At 40.7% G+C, this 20,780-nt stretch overlaps 1 protein-coding gene across 1 annotated transcript in view; it reads left to right on the plus strand.

Moving 5' to 3' along the window:
* The first annotated feature begins 9,925 nt into the window (after positions 1–9,925).
* The window catches only part of KAL1 (Kallmann syndrome 1 sequence), a 131,609-nt gene continuing 120,754 nt past the window's right edge, over positions 9,926–20,780 (plus strand). The window contains exons 1-4 of the mRNA XM_009885964.1: positions 9,926–10,151; positions 14,064–14,264; positions 17,002–17,152; positions 18,919–18,979. Coding sequence (XP_009884266.1) covers positions 9,926–10,151; positions 14,064–14,264; positions 17,002–17,152; positions 18,919–18,979 — 639 coding nt within the window. The remainder of the gene's footprint in view (positions 10,152–14,063; positions 14,265–17,001; positions 17,153–18,918; positions 18,980–20,780) is intronic.

Here is a 20,780-nt window from a genome sequence, read left to right on the forward strand (position 1 = left end):
TTCTAATGCATAGGCTGCCCAGGCACCGAGTCTGCTTAGATCTTTTGGGACATGTTCACAATCTTTTCTACATGTTACTACTTAGGAAATGTGTGCCATCTGCTTGTGTTGCCATTTCAGTACTCATCTCCTTTCCAAAAATAGTCTTTGTGTTAAATAATTCTGACTTTCATATGTCTCATAAAGCACACTGCTGTTAATTTCTTTCCACAAATTTAAACGTTTGTCATTACTTTATGATTTTCTAAAAACTTGTAAAATTCCCAGTCATTCTTCTGCTTTTACTGTTCATATGTCATGTGATCTGGATAATTATCCTGGCATTTGGTGTGCTCTTATTATTGAGATCTGCTGTTGTGAACCAGAGGTGCGCAGTTCTTCTAACATGACCCTATGTAAAAACTTTGAAGAGGAAAGGTTTGTTTTGAATAATGATGGTTGCATCTAGTGAAAACACCTGCACTACCCACAGTATTGTGGAATTGAGCCACCGTGAGTCTTTGCAGTTGTATCCAGGTCTGATATGAACCTCCCTGATTTCAGTGGGAGTTATGTTCACTTTCTTATGACCAAACTCAAATCTCTTTGGCTTCAGTGAAGGCTTGCATAGTTGATGTGAGTGCAAGGGTTACAGACCCTGGTCATTGTTTTCTAGCAGTTTTGATTTCTCAGATTTGGGACTTTAACTATTGCTTTCCCAAGCTGTGCCTGTTTGGCTGTGCCTCAAGTGTAAGTTCTAAATACAAATTAAATGAACTGTATGAAAATGTAAGTGAATGGTGAACAATTGTATTGAACAATAAGAGTTGCCAAGATACTTCTCTTGCATTTTAATTGTGGATGCTTACATATTAGAAAAAAAATTCTTTATTCTATCTTGCTCTTGTACATGAAATTAAAGTTGCTTTTAATTTGGTAAATGTGCCTGATACCAAATGCAATAAAATCAATAGGAATGTTGCTAGTAGGTTTTGAGGCAGATATTTTATGCATAGAAAATAGTGGCAAAGCATAGTTTTAATGTCACAGGGGTGTGTCAGGGAAGGGGAGGAGGTGTTGCTTTTGAAAAGCATTGGAAAACTTTACAAAGAAAAACACTGGGTGTTCTAAAATGTAAATCCTTTCTCCGTTCAAACATATATCCACTTACCACAGAGTGAAAGGGTATAAGCTAGGTAGTATTCGTGCTAAAATTGTTATTAAAACACTGTTCGTTGTCTGTATATGGGTTGTGTCTGTGATTAACTAGTGCTCTGAATAGTATTTAAATCTGTTTGGTTTAGAAAGTGTCCTGTAAGGAAAAAAAAAAAAACCTAATACATTTCTGAGACAGCTTGGAAACCAGTCTGATTTCCCAGATGCTGAACATTTGTCATTTTGTAAAGGGCAAGCCTCTTAAGATGAAGTGCTGAATTTATGTGTGTCTGCAAATGGACATTATTATTCACAAGCTGGTCTACATTTCCATTGGCTATTCTGTGTGAATTTTTGCTTTCTGTGATTATCTGAATTTGATTACATATCCAACTTCAGTAAATAGAAAAAAAAAAAAAGTAGTTATTTAGCTTCCATATTTTTAAAGATTGAAAGTATGATTAGTGACTGAGTATTAAGAATATAGAATCCTAGAATTGTTTAGGTTGGAAAAGATCTTTAAGATCTTTGAGTCCAACTGTTAACCTAGCATTGCCAAGTCCACCACTAAACCATGTCCCTCAGCACCACATCTACAAGTCTTTTAAATACCTCCAGGGATGGTGACTCAATCACTTCCCTGGGCAGCCTGTTCCAATGGTTGACAACCCTTTCAGTGAAGAAATTTTTCCAAATATCCAATCTGAACCTCCTCTGGTGCAACTTGAGGCTATTTACTCTTGTCCTATGGCTTGTTACTTGGGAGAAGAGACCGATCTCCCTACTTCACTGCAGCCTCCGTTCAGGTAGTTGCAGAGACTGATAAAGTTTCCCCTCAGCCTCCTCTTCTTCAGACTAAACAACCCCAGTTCCCTCAGCCGCTTTTCATAAGACTTGTACTCTAGACCCTTCATCAGCTTTGTCACCCTTGTTGGACACGCTCTAAAGCCTCAATGTCCCTCCTATAGTGGGGGGCCCAAAACTGAACACAGTATTCGAGGTGCAGCCTCACCAGTGCCAAATACAATGGGACGATCACTTCCCTAGTCCTGCTGGCCATGCTATTCCTGATACAGGCCATGATGTTGTTGGCCTTCTTGACCAACTGGGCACACTGCTGGGTCATATTCAGCCAGCTGTCGACCGACACACCTAGGTCCTTTTCCACTGGGCAGCTTTCCAGCCACTCTTATTAATGCTTACAAATACCTAAAGGGAGGGTGCCAGGGGAATGGGAGCAGTCTTTTTTCAGGGGTGCACAGTGATAGGACGAGGGGCAATGGGCACAAGCTTGAACATAGGAAGTTCCATCTAAACATGAGAAGGACCTTCTTTACTTTGAGGGTAGTGGAGCACGGGAACAGGCTGCCCAGAGAGGGTGTGGAGTCTCCCACTCTGGAGACATTCAAAACCTGCCTGGACGTTGTCCTGTGCAACCTGCTGTAGGTGACCCTGCTCTGGCGGGGGGTTTGGACTAGATGATCTCCAGAGGTCCCTTCCACCCCTGACCATTCGGTGATTCTGTGATTCTTCCCAAGCCTGTAGCACTGCATAGGGTTGTGGTGACCCAAGTTCAGAAAAAATATGACAGAAGAAAGACACATTCATAATGATATTAAGTAGTCAGTGCCTAGCCAATGTAAATCTTGCACCAAAACAAGCACTTGCCTAGGAGTTTACACCAAGAATCTTCATTTTTTGACCTTTCCCACAGCTGAGCTTTATAGGGCCTTATATTTCAAAAACCTTTGAAGTCCGTGAAAAGGCTTCTGTTGATTTCAGCTGGATCAGGTCCATGTATGAACACTGGGTCCATGCAGCCTTTTTTTTAACAAAGAAGAAGAGTGCTGTGAACTTGGTATCCCAACTCTAGTTGTATCCCTTTTTTAGTCTTTTAATGTCCAAGAGATCACAGGACAGGAAGGTACAGAACTGGGGGTGTTGAAAGGTAAGTGGACCCTTTAAACTTGAAAGCGGAGTACTGTTCCTTTCATCACTGATTAAAAAGAACCACACGTTCACTTTCATCCACCAAAAAGCACATAAAATCTTTCCAGATTTGGGGAACAACCGTGCCCAAAGTTTATATCAAATTGCCTTTGACTTCCTTGAACCATGTTTTCACCAATGTCTCTCTACTGACTGTCAAAGAGTTATAACATCAAAATTATGTAAAATTATGTAAAAATATTAATATATGGAAAATATAATACAGTAAAATACATGCATCTTTCACCAAAATAGTCCCCCATGTCTTATTATACCTTTATGGGCACTGCATGTTTTGCTTTGTTTGTCTTTGGTTTGTATGTTACATCATGTTCCTTTAAAATGGAAGTGACTTGACTGAAGCTTGCAAAGGGAGTGACTTCCCTGGTAGCAGCTGAGATTCCTGAGGAAGGCATGGCTCCAGAACTTGCAAGAGAAGTAAAAGAAGAGACAGAGAGTCTCAGAAGGGAGAAAGCTGAAGATAGGTGACCTCTGGCAGGTGCCCACCAGGGAGGACAATGCTGGGAAGAGAAATTGTCTTGGAGTAGAGGGGACTGTAGATTTTTCTGTGACACAATTAATTGAAACTAAGGCTGGAAATAGAGAACAGACACAGTGGGCATAGGAGGAGTTGTTTGTAAATATTTTTTTTTTCTTTTTTTTTTTTTCTCAGCTGCACAGAGCATTACCTGGTTTAGAAAGTTTAAATATTCTTGTTTGTAGTTTAGTAAAAATGTGGTTCAAAAATCCTTTTGTGTTCATTGGAAAGTCCAGTTACTGGTAAAACTTTCAAGAAAATTCACTACAAAGTTCTAGCTAATTTGTGGTCATGTCATACATACCAATGCAACTAAGTAAACATTAAGTTTGTTCTAGACCAGGGGTGCTCAAGTGTGCAGCCTGTTCAGGTAATGCTGCAGACCAGTGGCTGGCTTCTTTTCAGCTTGTTTTCATTTATTTCTTTCCTGAAAGTAACTTGGGAGTCTGGAGGTAGTTTATGGGCTGAGTGTGTCCTGGTGGTGGCAGCTTGCTCCTCATTTGTGTCTTTTGTAAAGACTTTAGCCACACTGATGGATTGTGAGAAAAGAGGGACAAAGGAACAGGCTGCTTTGGCTTTCTGAACAATTCCCGCTCTCCAAACATTATGAACTTACTCTCTGGAGAGTTTTCAACCAGAAATATGTTCTGGTGATGGCAGCTTGCTCTCTTGAGTCAGTACTATGATTTACTTATATGTGTTCTGAATTACATAGTAGTCCCAATCTTCAGGAAAAGTTTTGGATCTTATGCATGTACTCTGTGCATTTTCAGAAGTGCTGGATTTACTGTATTACACATATATAGTAAAGCTTGGCCATGTGATGAGAGAAGAGCTGTACATATGTTTTATTCCCATACAGTAGAGAAAGTGAAGTGGCCTCCCCAGGCAGTACGTTGGGCACAGTCTGCTACAAGGATGTTAGCTTTTGGGTTAGAAGTTTGACAAACTGCTGCCACTGTAATTTCTCAAGTGGTCACAACTCAAACTGCAAACCTCTCCAAAGTAGTGAAGACTTGATGTTTTTTCTGCCTGTGAAATAAGAGAGAGATCTGTTTGTGCCATGAATCCTGTAATAAGATAATATGAAGGAAATAATAAGATTGCTTGAGGACAAATGTCTTCTGTCCAGAGAGCCAGAGATTGAGGTTGATGATGGAGATTGGATGAGAATAGCATGCTCATTTAATCCAATGCCAACATAGTTCAGCCTTCCTTGCCATTCTTATAAGAATTTTTAAGCATAGTTCTGTTTTTAGTTTCTTATGGATTACTCTTTGGGAGAGCTTTTGTCACATTAACTTATAGGGACGACAAAAAAAAAAGAACAGAAATAATCATGGTTTACATACACGAACATGATTTCTTATCTCATCTCATGATTTATGCCATAGTTCTGGGGCTATACATTGTTTGTAATTAATTGGTAATGTTTTTTAACTGTTAATGATTTCTTTGTACTACTGGAACATTCTAGTCAGGCCTCGGGGCATTTTTGGGTCTAGACACCATAAATTAATTTCTTAACCCCACTTTCTGTAAGACTGTGTGTTGTTGGAATTTAGTACATGGATGAACTGATATGTGAGGCAGGAAATAGTTGAAAGCTGAGAAAGGGGAGATAACAATACTAATAATGTCTCCTAATACAGTGACTGTTCGTCCTTTTTTTTTTTCAGAATTGTGTTTCTACATAGAAACTAATTCAACAAGGTGTTTTTTTTTCAATTAGATTATGGTTATAGCTACTTTAAAGAAAAAAGAAATCACATTACTTGTGTAACTACAGCTAGACAATAATGAATCACATTATTATCTGCCCTCATTTTTCTTAGTCACAAAGAGTGTATAATATGTTGACATTTAATTCTAGTGGGAGGTGTCCTTGCCCATGGCAGGGGTGTTGAAACTAGGTGATCTTTAAGGTCCCTTCCGAACTAAACCATTCTATGATACGATTCTATGATTTTTATCTAGCAATTTTGGCAAGGGAACTGGAACTATGAGAGCTTGAGGCTTTCTTCTGTTTTGGGAGTTCTTTTTATGCAATTATGAACTGAGAGATCATGAATTAGCCAAGCGTTGGTCAGTCTGGAAGGTGCAGTAGGTGGAAGGAACATTTGGGGTTAGACAAACTGACACAAAGAGGCAAAAACCATCCTGTTAATGAGGTGTGTGTCACTCTTCATATAGTACTTACTAACAGCTATGGGACATGATTGTCAGAATAAATAAGGAAAGATGATGTAGATTTTTGCAGCTAGCAGCTTATTGTTGGATTTTCTTTGAGTTATAAAGTGGGATAAACAGTGTGAAAGACAGTAGGCTTTTGGTAAATTTCATGTGTTTTCTATCCAGTGGATCCTCACTGATCAAGCAGAGTAAGAATGCATTCGACATTGCCCATGCAGCATATAGCTCATGTTCTAAAAGATTTTGCTTAATCATAGAACCACACACATATACATCTGAGCAGTAGAAAGCACCAAAGCTGTAATTTAAGTGGTGATTAAATGTTTCACATCAAATAACAACTATTTCAAGCCTCCTTCCAGTGTTCAAAATCTTCCTTTTCTTAAGTAGAAGAAAAGAGCAGCAATGTGGACTCATCTTGAAAGTTAAACCAAACCTCAGCCATTTTCCAAATTGCAGAAAGGAATAAACATTTATAGTTTCCTAAAGAATATACTGGCTACTTTTGTTTTGGGATAGAAAGCATGAATCACAAGTTGTTTTCAAGACTAAAAAGCTTTACACATTAATGTAGTGTAAGACCATGTTTTTTTCTTTAGCTGGAGATCTTTCCACCTTCTGACTGATACTTAGCAGTTCTTCAGTTTATATGGTTAATAGTTTAATACAGGATCTTTCACTGCTGGTCTGAGTCATATCCCTACAGTTGATAGTAATGTCTCCAGTGGTTTCAATGGGAGTAAGCTAAAGCCAGTGCAAATGTAACGGAAATGTCTGTTAAGAATTTATATATAAAACCAAGAAAATTCCCAGTATGCTGTTTAAAGACAATTAACTTGAATTTGTTAAATACCATCTTACCACATCTTGACATCATCCTTTAAAATTCAGACTGGTAGTAAATGATGTTATGCCATTAGGACAAAATAAAACTGAATTGCCAGTTATTTGCCAGATGCAAAGCACCTTGACTTCAAATTAAGATATTTTTAGAAGAGATTTCTTCAGATGGTGAGGGAAGGTAGAAGCAATTTTTGATGTAACCAGAGCTGAATACCACTAAAGACAGTAAATAAATACTTCTTTTTTAAAAAAAAAAAAAAGATATTGCCCAGTTACTGATTGTTACTCTATGTATCCAGGTGCCCTCAGGAATTCCAAAGCATCCCTGTAAGTTTCATCAACAGGCATGGCTTATCATCTTAATAAAAGGAGCAGATGTCAAATTTTCATGCCCCTAAGATGTTTACTCATACCTAGTAGATCCATCTGGTATAGATCGAGCCTCAGTCAAGTTGTTCTCATCCATGACCTTCCTACTGAGAAAGCAAATCAAGCAGAGCTCCTCAGTCCAATGAAAAAGAAACTTGAATATTATCAACATATTTGTAGTACCACAACCCACTTCACTTCGCTGTCTTTCTTAATTGCTTTACACAGGTGAGAAGGCTGGTAAAATGGAAGGAAACATTATAATTGGGATAGAATTCATGGAGCATGCCACCACTATCTGAGACTTTCCAAAGGGGTAACAACTGAAATATTTGTCAGTTCAGCAAAAATAGATGATTTAAGACAGAGAAACAAAATTTTAATATAAAAAACCTGCTGATAATACAAGATGTTGACAACTGGAATTAACCTCAGTTGTTCACATTTTGTGAGCTTAAGGATATATATTATAATGTTTTTCTTTTGTGGCTGTTAATCTAGATCAAAGATATAAAAGAAAATGCTAGGCTTCAGAACTGGTGGGATCCTTGCATTGGAACTCTATGAAAATTCCATATCCAACTGTTTACATTAACTGGAGGCTTTAAGATACTGTGGCTTGGGTAGGGACCTAGGCTGAGCTTTGACATCTCTCATGTTACAAGCCTTTAAATAACTTCAATGCAAACTAACCTGTCTTAATTTTTAACTCTTTCACCTGATACAGAAAGGTCTGAAGCATGATGGACCTGTCAGGAAATGATTGCTCTGCGTAACAGCTATGTCTCTGGTAACCAGATGTGTTAATGACAAATGCTTCAGTCCTGCCTTGGAGAGATTTATTTTCTTTTTATAGTATGTCTTCATTAGCGAGTTATCAGACTGTATTCTAGAAAGCTGGCACATGAAAGGCTTTTATGTTTGTGGAAAGTTTTATGACAATATGATGGGGCAACGTAAATCTTCCACTGAAGATTGTTACCGTAGAAAGATCCAGTTAATATCCCTGCAGCTCAAACTGTATAAGTAGTTTTAGTATGTTTTATTTTTCTCAAATAATAGAATTTCATGTTGATTTCCTCTCCCTCTCATCTGTCCTTTCACAGTCTTAGGTTGGTTGCAGGGTGGTCTAGGAGACTGGAGTGCAGCAATTGTCCTGTGTAATATATGTTTCTTGTGGCATACAGTTCTTAGCAAACTGGAAAAAGCTCCTAAGAAAACTGGAAGAAATAAATTGTATCTGTTGTAACTGCATTAAAAGGCTCTTTTCTCAGGAATATAATTTTGGTGTTGCAGGGCCAAAGGCTCCCAACTAGGATCAGTTTAGCAGGCATGTTAAATTTCAAATAGAAAGGGAAAGACTCACCCACCAATCTATGTGCTCCTTCACTTGATGCCTGTTTTTCATCCATTGTCAACACAACATTGTCATTGCAGCCTTTGCTGTTGCGGGAGCTGTTGCAGTTCCTTAAACCAGGATAGGAATAAAAATGTGGTTTGCAGACAAATATGAGCAGGGTTTACAGGTCTGGGAGCTGGGGTAAGAGAGTAGGACTGAGCTGGTCAGGAGAAGGGGTTCTCGACTTCCTCTTTGTTACATGATACAATTAAGAGGAGGATATTCATTATGTGATGTGATATGCGGTATCTGACCAGTACGCAACTGGCATCCACCAGTCTTTATTATTGGCTTAATGTGGCAGTCTTGTGTGTTGGCCTCCTGCAGAAGTGAGAGCTGGTTGGGAAGGGACAGGCCGAGGGCCAAACCAATAGCAGCGATGGAGAGAAGAGTGTTAACTTTCACGGTGTGATTTGTTGTTGGGTTGTGCTTTAGAGATGAGACAATAAAGTTGTGGGCTAATTAAACTGTACCCATTACATCTTGTTTGTCTTTCTGTAATGTCTACAATGAAGGCAGATGTATGGAAAGACTGTAGCAATTAAAATACATCTGGGAAATAAGACTTCTTGAAATGCTGCTTTAACTTTTGTGGTGAAAGCTTTTTTTTTTTTATGTGGCTGACATGTTTCTTTGAATTAGTGCTTTCTGAGTGTATGTTAACAGTATTGTGCTGTTTTTTTTATTCAGGTTGCAGATAGGCTGTTCTGTTTATGAGTCCAAGGGTCATTTTAATTTGGACGGTTCTTTAATTACTGAATGACCATGGAACCCTTTTGCAAATGTTTTTAGGAAATCCTAGGTCTGGTAAGGTGCGCTTCAGTCACTGAGCCAGGTCTTCCATGGAAAAAGGAAAAAATCCCCGAAGACTGGTTTAAACAAGTGTTAAAGCTGCAAGGACTGTGTTAATTTTGACACTTGAGAGCTTTGCTATGCAATTCAATAATTCTTCTAACATAGGACTTTTGTATAGAAAACTTTATTTATAAATACGAGTGGGTCTGGGGAACTACCAATGTATAATTATAGTCAAATTTTAGACTGCATGTTTCATCTGTAGCATCATTATTTGGGCTGTTTTTTACTGCAGAGATTACACTTTTCTACATGCATTTACTGCATAGAATTTATTCATTTGTTTGTTTGTTTTTCTTTTAAAGGGAAATGAAAATATATGTATCCATCAGCTTGTGGTGGATATGGCTGCTACTACTGCTTGAAATATTTATCTTGTAAACTAATAACACATGCCAAACAGAAAGGAAGTACATCCTGAAATTTATCATGTGAATTTCTTGCAATTATATTGGAAATAATTAGTATGTTAAGTAAAAGAGTGTGAGCATAAAATTTGTTGGTGCCTGATATTCGCATCAGTCTTTAGCAGTGGAACTAGCTGTTCCCTGGACACCCAGCCTCAGGAGCTAGGAGACAGGGAGGGGACGCAGAATGAGAGCATCATGATTAAAGAGAAAGAGATCAGTGACCTGCTATGCCGCTTGGATGCACACAAGTCTATGGGACCGGATGGGCTACACCCAAAAGTGCTGAAAGAGTTGGCAGATGTGCTCGCCAAACCGCTTTCCATCATTTACAGGAAGTCATGGCTAACTGGGGAGGTCCCAGTGGACTGGAGGGTGGCAAATGTAACACCCATCTACAAGAAAGGCAAAAAGGAGGATCCAGGTAACTATCGACCTGTCAGTCTAACCTCGATACCAGGGAAGGTCATGGAGCAGGTCATCTTGAGTGCCATCAAAACCCACATAATGGGCAACCAGGGGATCAGGCCTAGTCAGCATGGGTTTATGGAAGGCAGGTCCTGCCAGACGAACCTGATCTCCTTCTATGACAAGATAACCAGATTATTAGATGAGGGAAAGGCTGTTGATATTGTATACCTGGACTTTCGAAAAGCATTGGATACTGTCCCCCATACAATTCTTGTGGAAAAACTGGCTTCACATGGCCTGGATGAGCATACAATCTGCTGGATCAAGCACTGGCTGACTGGAAGGTCCCAAAGAGTGGTGCTCAATGGATTTAAATCCAGCTGGCGGCCGGTCACAAGTGGTGTCCCTCAGGCTCAGTGTTGGGACCATTTCTGTTTAACATCTTTATTGATGATCTCGATAAGGACATAGGGTGTATCATCAGCAAGTTCGCAGATGACACCAAGTTAAGCAGGAGTGTTGATTCGCAGGAGGATAGGGAAGCTCTACAGAGAGACTTAGATAGATTGGATCATTGGGCCAACATCAATGGTATGAATTTCAACAAGGGCAAGTGTCAGGTCCTGCACTTGGGCCACAATAACTTCATGCAGCGCTACAGGCTTGGGGAAGTGTGGCTGGAAAGCTGCCTGGCAGAAAGAGACCTGGGGGTTTTAATTGACAAGTGGCTGAATATGAGCCAGCAGTGTGCCCAGGTGGCCAAGAAAGCCAACGGCATCCTGGCTTGTATTAGAAATAGCGTGGCCAGCAGAAGTAGGGAATAGGGTAGATGGTTGGACTTGATGATACCAAGGGTCTCTTCCAACCTAGACAATTCTATGATTCTATAATAACATGGGTACAGGTTTAAGGGCAGGTGTGTATACATACTCTTGCCAATGATGCAAGTATAGGATATAATGATGTCCCTCCCATATACACCTGAACAAAACAGGAGAAAATACAGTAAAACATCACATGGCCAGTATGTAGTACAATGCATTTAGCAGTTTTGTAATCAGAAATGAGTCCATGACAATGCAACCTGCATGAAGTATCCCGTGTTCATATAGTTTATAGCTAGACTATTATAATGGACATTTTAGATGATCTAAAAATGTATGGTTATTATTATTTGGGTGTTTTGGTTTTTTGTTTTGGGTTTTTTGTTTAATACTTAGTTTCTTAAGGACATGAGACACCAGAACCCCAAACATTTTGCAAGTCCAGAAAGGAACACTGCCCTGAATGGCCCTGAACCAGTGTGGCTTCTGAGGAAAATCTAGTTTAGTAGGAAGCACTGAAATACTGCTCTCGTGTGTTTGTGGGAGATGTTAGAAGCATCTGAGGTGCATGTACATTAGCGTTTTACCGTGGATCAGAATTTGCTTTTGGAGTGAGTCTCCTAAGCATCGTGATCATCTTTTGTTTCACATCATGGACCAGTCTGAGAGTTCATGCGGTGGATTTCTTCTGGATGAACATAACTGGAAGAGATGATCCAAGGGAACCTAATGTGCTTTAGTGACTAATGGCCATTGTGTCTGTGGGACCAGACTAGAACTATTTGAAGGAAAATGGAAAGGGGAATGTGGCGTATGTGTAGTGCAGACATCAAGTCCCTCAATGCCAGTTGTTTTGCTCAACAGATGTATTCTTGTGGTTCACATGACTTCCTAGTGTGAACACGCCCTGGGGTGTTTGTAGCTGATTCTGGAACGATCAGCTGGTAGGCAGTGCAGGCAAGCGCAGGCAAATGCAGCCTGTGGTACATGTACCACATCACATGCTGTTGGGAATCACTCAACTAACCAATAATCTTATAATTATATAGAATAGTAATATGGACTATAATTTTCAGTTATAAAGTCAAATCAGCATTAAAAGGAGCATGCATGCATTTCTGAAACTTGGAATATTACTGTTTTTTGGTAAATCGGTTGTTTTTTTCAAGTATACTACAGTAGGTAATGTATGTCTACATTTATATTGTATTTTGCATAAGTAAACATTACATTTTTAGAATGTATTTTGTTCTTTTTGGTGTTAATTTCCCAGTGGGCTACATTTCTGTCACATCATTGAGCCAACATATAGTTTTGTCTCATTATTTCTTTTGTATTTCTTTGTATAGGAAATCTACTTTATGATGTGATAAAAAAGGCACATTAGGTTCTTGGAAGTGTGTGTGCTTTGAAATAGGGCCTACAAACAAATAGTTGACAAGTCATCTTTTGCTTCCCATATTAATGCTATTAGACTAGTTTTTGTTCACTTCTACCCAAATAAATGTGTGCAGGATTTGGCCCGAAGTATGTGCCTTAGTGTAAGATTCCATATTTAATTTTAATATCTTCAAGTTAGTGTCAGTGTATTTAATTCCTCCTGTTGCTTAGTGAAGTGAAGTTAATTTTATCTGGATCCTTTTACAGATTGATAGAAGCTTCTGCTAAGTAGAATAAGACCTCAGTTGAGATCAGTCTTCGAAGTGGTAAGAGTGAAGTCTGTGAAACCACAAGAAGGCAGTCATAACTCACAAGTGTGGTGGAGACACAAGGATTCCTGTGGCTCGTTTATTTTTACAGCTTGTGTTTATCTAGTAGTTTTTTATGCGTTTGAGAAAACACTGCTGTAAAAAGGGAAAAGGTATTCCATAATTGAGATGAAAATTTGATCCAAGCAATACATAGTCTATATTTTCAAAACTACTGATTTCTTACTGTTTCATTGGCAATGACCTTTGGATTTTGATGACTGTCTTTCTAGAAACCTACTAATGATGACAGACAGAGAATGAATACCGTTGTGTCTCACAATTTAGGTGATGGTTGCTGATTTTACTTAATTTGTTTTGTAATTACTCTGATCTCAGTGTTTTAATTTTGGTGCATGTAAAGTTGTGGCTTTAAATATTTTAGTGTAAACTCTAATGAAAACAGTCTGTAATAGAAACAAAGGTTGAAGATGACTTTGCATGAACTGTTTAGGAAATATCAATGAAAGCTTTAGGTCAATACAGTTCTTTTTGTAGCCATTCATCTACAGGAGGACCCACCATATCATTGTGATAGGAGTTAGCCCATTACAGGTGGTGGCAGCAATAGTGTAAATCCAAAAGCAAACATGACTAAGACTTTCTAAAAATTATTTGTGATAACCATTTTCTGGTGTTAAATCCAGATGTTTAAAATTAGATTGCAGTGTTAGTCTAGCTGTTACCCATGATAATTTATTTTTGGTTTATATTTACAAACTGCAGTTATGTCACCAGAATGAATTGTTAGGCTGATCAGTTTTATAACTGTTTTTTGCATTTGGTCACCTCTTTAACTTAATTACTTTGGGTTAACCAGTAACCAACATTTACTTTTCTACAGTTTAAATATCTGTGGTGTAGAAAATGGCTTCTACTAAGGAGGATGTACATTTGATTTAGCTGTGAGGGATCACAGTGCCTAGTTACAGTAACAGAACAACTCCGGGTGTATGTACCAAAATGCGTTCTTCCCATCAACTTCCTTTTCAAAATACTGTTGCTCAGTTACTTATTATTTTTTTTTTATAAAAATAGTTGTATGTACTTGTAAGATGGCAGAGGAAGTATATGTACGTAGTTAAGTTTAATGCTGTATTTCTACCTAAGTTTTTATAAAACACACTCATCATAAAGTTAGCCAAGTGCCTGATGGTAATATATTAAACAATGTTCTCTTACCTTTTCTCATGTCAGAGTCTTATGCAGTGATTTTTTTGATTGGTTTTGTAGGTTTTGTAAGTTTTGTTGTTTTACCTGGTTTGGGTGATTTTTATTTGGTTTTGTTGTTGAAATTTTGCTTTGTGCTCTTGTTAACTAGAGCGAAGTCCAAGGACATTTCTTATACATCAGGAAAAAATGAAGATGTTGTTATAGACCCCAAAGCACAGTCTCCTTCTGTTAGGCTCAGCGAGGGCTGGCTGCTCCCAGGGGATGGAGAGCTGGGGGCAAAGGGTGATGCCATCTCAGGCCATGGCCTCTCCGAGGGGAGCAGCCCCACAGGGCGGGCAGAGCTGGGTGTTGGTAACAGTGTTATCAACAGCCCCAGGCATGGTAAGTGACGAGCCAGGCTCAGGGGCAGCCAGGGGCAACAGTGGGATGAGAGGGTTGATGGTGTGCTGGTTGAAGAATTGGCTGAAGGGCAGGGCTCAAAGCGTTGCAGTGGATGAGGCTACATCTGGCTGGTGACCAGTGGTGTTCCTCAGGGTTCAATTCTAGAGCCAGTCCTGTTCAATATATTTATCAATGAGCTGGATGCAGGAGTTGAATGCACCATTAGCAAGTTTGACCAAACTGGGAGGTTCTGTTAACTCTCTTGAGGGACAGGATGCCTTGCAGAGGGATCTAGATAGATTGAAGCATTGGGTAATGATTAAAGGGATGAAATTTGACAAGTAGAAATGCCAGATTCTGCACCTAGGATAGAGTAATGCTGGGCACAAGTATAAATTGGGAGAGGAGTGGCTGAAGAGCAGAAAGGGATCTGGGTGTGCTGGTCAACAGCAAGCTCAATAGAAGTCAGCAGTGTGCCCTGGCAGCCAAGAGGGCAAACCACATCCTGGGGTGCATCAAACACTGTATGACCAGCAGCTCAAGAGAGGTGATTATCCCGCTGTATTCAGTGTTGGTGTGGCCTCACCTTGAGTATTATGTGCAGTTCTGGGCCCCACAATTTAAGAAGGATGTTCAGGTCGTTGAATGCATCCAGAGGAGGTCAACAAAGCTGGTGAAAGGGCTGGAAGGAATGTCCTACGATGAGGACTTTGGGTTTGTCTACTTTGGAGAGAAGGAGGCTGAGGGGTAACTTTGTTGCTCTCTACAGCTTCCTGAGGAGGGGAAGTGGAGAGGGAGGTGCTGAGCTCTTCTCCCTGGGATCGAGTAACAGGATGCAAGGGAATGGTCCAAAGCTGCCCCAGGGGACGTTTAGACTGGACATCAGGAAGCATTTCTTTACTGAGAGTGTGGTCAAACACTGGAACAGGTTTCTTATTGGGGCGGACGATGCCCCAAGCCTGTCAGTGTTTAAAAGGCATTTGGAGTTAAATGTTATGTTAAAGCATAACACTTTAACTTTTGGTTAGCCCTGAATTGTTCAGGCAGTTGGACTGGGTGATTGTTGTAGGTTCCTTCCAACTGTTGTATTCTGTTCTGTTGTATTCTGTTCTGTTGTATTCATCTGAGGAACAGGATGCCATCCAGCAGGACCTGGACAGGAGGGCCCATGTGAACCTCATGAGGGTCAACAAGGCCAAGTGCAGGGTCCTGCACCTGGGTTGGGGCAGCCCCTGGTATCAATACCAGGTGGGGGATGAAGCGATTGAGAGCAGCCATGTTGAGAAGGACTTGGGGGTACTGGTGGATGAAAAGCTGGACAGGAGCCAACAATGTGCACTTGCAGCCCAGAAAGCCAACTGCAACCTGGGCCACATCAAAAGAAGTGTGGCCAGCAGGTCAAGGGAGGTGATTCTGCCCCTTTACTCTGCTCTGTTGAGACCTCACCTGGAGTACTGTGTCCAGCTCTGGAGCCCTTAACATAAGAAAGACATGGACCTGTTGGAGCGGGTCCAGAGGAGGGCCACAAAAATGATGAGAGGGCTGGAGCACCTGTCCTATGAAGACAGGATGAGAAGTTGGGGTTATTCAGCCTGGTGATGAGAAGGCTCTGGGGAGACCTTATTGTGCCCTTTCAGTACTTAAAGGGGGCTTATAAGAAAGGGGACAAACTTTTTATCAGGGCCTGCTGCGATAGGACAAGAGGTAATAATTTTAAGCTAAAAGAGGGTATATTTAGACTAGATATAAGGGAGAAATTTTTTTCAATGAAGGTGGTGAAAAAAATGGAACAGGTTTCCCAGAGAGGTGGTAGATGCCCCATCCCTGGAAGTGTTTAAGGCCGGGTTGGATGGAGCTCTGAGTAACCTGATCTAGTTGAAGATATCCCCGCTCATTCCAGCGGAGTTGGACTAGATGACGTTTAAAGGTCCCTCCAAACCCAAACCATTCTATGATTCTATTCTAAAAGGGGATAAGGACTCAGCAAGGGGTCCCAGGTCAAGCCAGGAGATGGGGCCAGAGACAAGCTACAGGGTACACCCAGGAGATGAGTTGCCTACAGCTTAGGTGAGATGTCCATCCAGGAAGCAGGGTCAGAGACAGGCACAGCTACAGTATAGCTCGTGGAAGGGCTGATGGCCCCAGCCAGGCTGAAATGGGACTTTTGGGCCTATGGGCAGGAGGTGAGGGTAGAAGCCCCAGGTGAGGCGGGTCAGGGCTATTAAGCATTCAGGGCCCTGATATCTGCACACACAACACTGAAACATGCAACAAAGGTGAAAATATCAGCTAGCTTCTCTGGAGGAATCAAAACTATAAACTGAAAGTTGTTTTGAAAAAGCAACAATGAATAACATTGAAGATATTATAATACTGTATAAATCATGCCATGACTGATTTTGAACCTTGCATGCTATTGCTGTCCTTCCATCTCAAAAAGGTATAGTAGAAGTAGGAAAATAACAAAGAGTAACAAGAAAGACCAAAAATGTGGAACAAGCCATTAGCTGTTCATCTAATTCTTACACTTTTGCTTCAGGAACCATTTTTTGTCACTCTTGAATATGTGACATTGTGCTGTCTGGAATTTGGTTCAGTTCTCTCTGAATGTTATAAAATACTCAGATATGAATAGTTAGGTTTTGTGATAAAAGCTCATCTGCAGACCCATCAAAGAGCTCAGAGAAGCAATGGCAGCTGGGGGATCCCAAATCACACCCTGGTTGGCTGTTCCCAGGCCCATCAGCCCATCAGGGGCCCATGTCCACAAAGCCGGGGGAGCACGCAGTCCTGAAGGCAGATGGGAGCCCAGATAAAGGACTCGGAGGGAGGGACGGCCTGTCCCAGGAGAACCTCAGCCCCACTGTCCAGCTATCAGAACCATCAAGGTGAATCAATGCCAGACCACATTTTGGACTGAGGGGAGATGCTCCCTGGGGTATGGGTCTCATTATGGGGTCCGCAGGGGAAGAGCATTCTGGGATTGCACAGGAAGACTTATGGGGAAATAGAGGGATAAGGAGATAAAAAGTGCTGGATGTATGTAAATAGCTGATATACTTGTCTGGCCATGCCCTGCTCCTGACCAACGCAGTCTGTCCTATCATTACATTCCACTTCTAACTCTTTTCCTGCCTAAGGGACATCTGTTCTGTGTGTGTGTGTGTGGGAGCCTGAGTGCCAGCAACTGGAGTCAGACCACAGGGCAGAGGCCTGTGTGTCCATGGTGCCAGTGACTGGAGCGAGTGAGTGTCTGGGTGCTGGCCGCTGGGCTGGGACCACAGGCTGAAGTGCCAGTGTGCTAAGAGGCAGCGGCTGGAGGGAACGGAGTGAGTGAAACTAAATGCCAGCCCCTGGTGCAAGACTGTGGGTTACAGGGGCCTGGTCCATGTGTCTGTGGTGGCAGTGGGTGGTCCAAGGGCAGGCAAGTGTATGAACACTAGTGAAGAGCCAGCTGAATGAACCTGTGGGTAGGTGAGGTGGCCTGGGAGCTGGGCATGACTGTGTGCCTCCAGGGGCGAGAGGACAGCAGGTTGGCTACTGCAAGAACCTGGAGAGTCCTGACCAGCTCTCTGTGTGTTACGGTGTGTCTCCTAGGACAAAACCACAGGCAAGTTGGCTACTGGGGGCTGTAGTAAACTCCCAACTACAGAGGGGTTGACTACTGGAGTCCCAGTCAGCTCTGTCTGTGTGTGTGGCAAGCTGTACCAGCAGCTGGAGTGGGGCTGTGTTTGTGGGAGCTTGTATGTCCAGGTGCCATTGCCTGGGGAGACTGGAATCCAGTGGCAGCTACTGGGCAGACTTGAATTTTCTGTAGTATATGACAGTGTTTTGTATTGATTGGAACTTCCTAGTAGTATTTAGGGTTGTCACATAGTTTAATATAGCTTAGAGGTGATGACAGCATAATTAACCAAGGTCTGCTCATTTTCTATCAGGATGAGATGAAGTATCCCAATCAAGGGATTATAATGGAAACTGCAACTCTGCATGCAAACACCATTCCTGTATATCTAAGTGCCAGAAATGGTCCTGCTCAATAACATTCAATTTAAGATTTTTTTGATGCTCACTTTAATTTCATTCCTTGTTAGAACCATTATAAGGCAGCAGAAATTCTTTACTAAGGAATTAATTTTTCCTTAAGAGATAATTTACAATGAAATAAGACACTTTAACAAAGGAACAAAATGTGCACATTTCAATTGTTTGTATGTCCTTCCTACCTTCCCTGGTTACAAGCCAAGGAACCAGAATATTTCTGGGATTCTCTTGTATTTTATGGGTGGTTTCATTTCATACTGATCTTCCTCTATCCATGGCTTCTCCAGTGGATGGTCTTCAAACTTGCCATAGTTTTGACGAGCAAGTAGAAGTGAAGACCCTAAAAATATATTTGCATAAGTTGTCCTTGAAGGAGCAGTTTTACTTCCCAGAGGTGGACCTTGTCATTGGGCTTTATGACCTTGCTTGTTCACTGTTTCTGAGTCCATATAGCTCCTGTTCATTTCTACAGAGTGGTTCAGTTTTGCCTGTTGCTAAGAGTAATTTCAAAGTGTGTAAGGGCTTAAATTTGCTCTAGTGAAAGACCTCTGGGGCAGGTGTTCCAGCTGTTGTATAAAACAGCTTTTCATTTTTCTGCTGTGTTTTCCAGGAAGAATGTGTGTCAGTTGTTGGTATGCAAAAGGATAACTAAATACCAGAGCCCAGGAGAGGTGGGACTCTGGTTCCCCTGTCCTTACATCTGCTGCAAATTCATGTATAATCTCAAGAGAAAGACTTTGAGAATATTTTTTTTTTTCTCATTTCCTGTCTTCTGGATTTGGTATCTCTCCCCACTAAGTGTACAGGCTTTTCTGAAATTTATTCCTAGGTGCATGGTTTGGTAGTTAGAAACCTTGCTTGAATTAGTTAATTCCATTCTGCTCCGTAATTCCACACTTTAGAGTCGGGCCTGGGGACACACAGAGCTACCATAGGTAGGTCCTTATATTAATTTGTGTCTTAGTACACAGTCAGGAAATGTATGTCAGGCACAGTATAAATTATATTTTACCATTACGTATAATTTCACGCTGTTGAGACTTTTGAAAGGTTAAGGAAAATGTTGGGAACCTGTCTCTTTAAATTCATCATTGCAGCAGCTATTGATTTGTCTACTCAAATGCTCTGTTTCACGTCAGTGGATACTGTTATTTGAAGGGCTTATTTCTATGCTTTTTTGTTATTTTGAAAGAATCAGTGAGGTCGTCTGGAGAGGTCACTTCTGAGAGATAGCAGTTTCACTCAAAAATGAATTGGAGATTGGACAGGGGAGAAAGACATCCCAAACTGATAATAGGTATACAGGTATTGTTATAGCAGATTAAATGACTAGTTAATTTTTCACAGCTGATCTCTGGGATTTCAAAAGAAGGCTTGTATCTCCTAATGTAATTATGGACAGAGATGCAAATGAAGGAAATTCTTTATTTTTGCCATAGCTCCAATGAAAGACCAGTTTTTACTTGCTTGTGAAGGTTATTTTTTTTTTTTTTCCCTGGGGCGCGTTGTAGATAGATGAAGATTGATTCTTCATTGCCTCTCTACATGCATTTTTTCTTACAAGAGATGCTGCACAACTTTTTTCAAGGCATAAGAGGACACAGAACACAGATGTTTCTGTCTTAACTGTTTAGGCCCAAGGACATTTGTGGTTTATCAGAGGAATGCAAGCAAGCACATATACTTGCTGAAATGAAGCCTAGTAAGACAGATTAGAAATGCCAATTTATCAGTTTCATTGAAAATACTTGTAGCTTGTATTTTCATGAAAAGTTTGAATCAAATCTTGTAATATTTGTCTGATGATTTTTTTTTCCTCTCCTGTCTTTTGTTTTGTAAACTTTTGCTTTCATGTCAAACAATCCTGGTCTTTAAAGGTCTGATCCTGTTTGTCTACAGTTTCCTTTCTGGCAGAGTGTGAAAGTGTGTGGGGCTCAGGCAGTGGCCTGAGTTCCTGTTGTCTCCATCTACTATGTGATGTTGGAGACTGTTTTAGTCTTGTCTGCCTGACATCTTTCATATGACTGTTAGTGCTGAGCAGACAGAATATTTGGAGTTTGCCCCATTGAGCATGGTTTCTTCTCTTCAGTATACAGATTAAGATACTTTAAGGTTCCTCTGAAGGTGCACTGGTGGAAGGCTTATAGCTGGGCAGAAACAGAAGTATTTAACTCTTCCTTGAGGCTGCACAGCAGAGTTGAGCCACCACTGAAGACAAAGTCAAAACTCTTGTTGGCATATCAGATCAGGATTGGGTTTGAAGAAAGACAAACGTGAGGGAACTGAGGATGTGATCTGGGAACATGTAAAATGCTACAGATAAAACACAGATTTCTTATAGTTTGAAATTACATTTTCATCCAGGTACACTAGATTAAAAGCTGAAAAAAAAAAAAATCACAGCTGAACGTTTGTGTAACTTAGATTAACCATTTGCTAAGATGCAGAGTGGAGGAAAAAAGTGTTCATTTA

This window comes from Charadrius vociferus, unplaced genomic scaffold (assembly GCF_000708025.1).
Source record: "Charadrius vociferus isolate BGI_N301 unplaced genomic scaffold, ASM70802v2 scaffold105, whole genome shotgun sequence".
NCBI lineage: Eukaryota > Metazoa > Chordata > Aves > Charadriiformes > Charadriidae > Charadrius > Charadrius vociferus.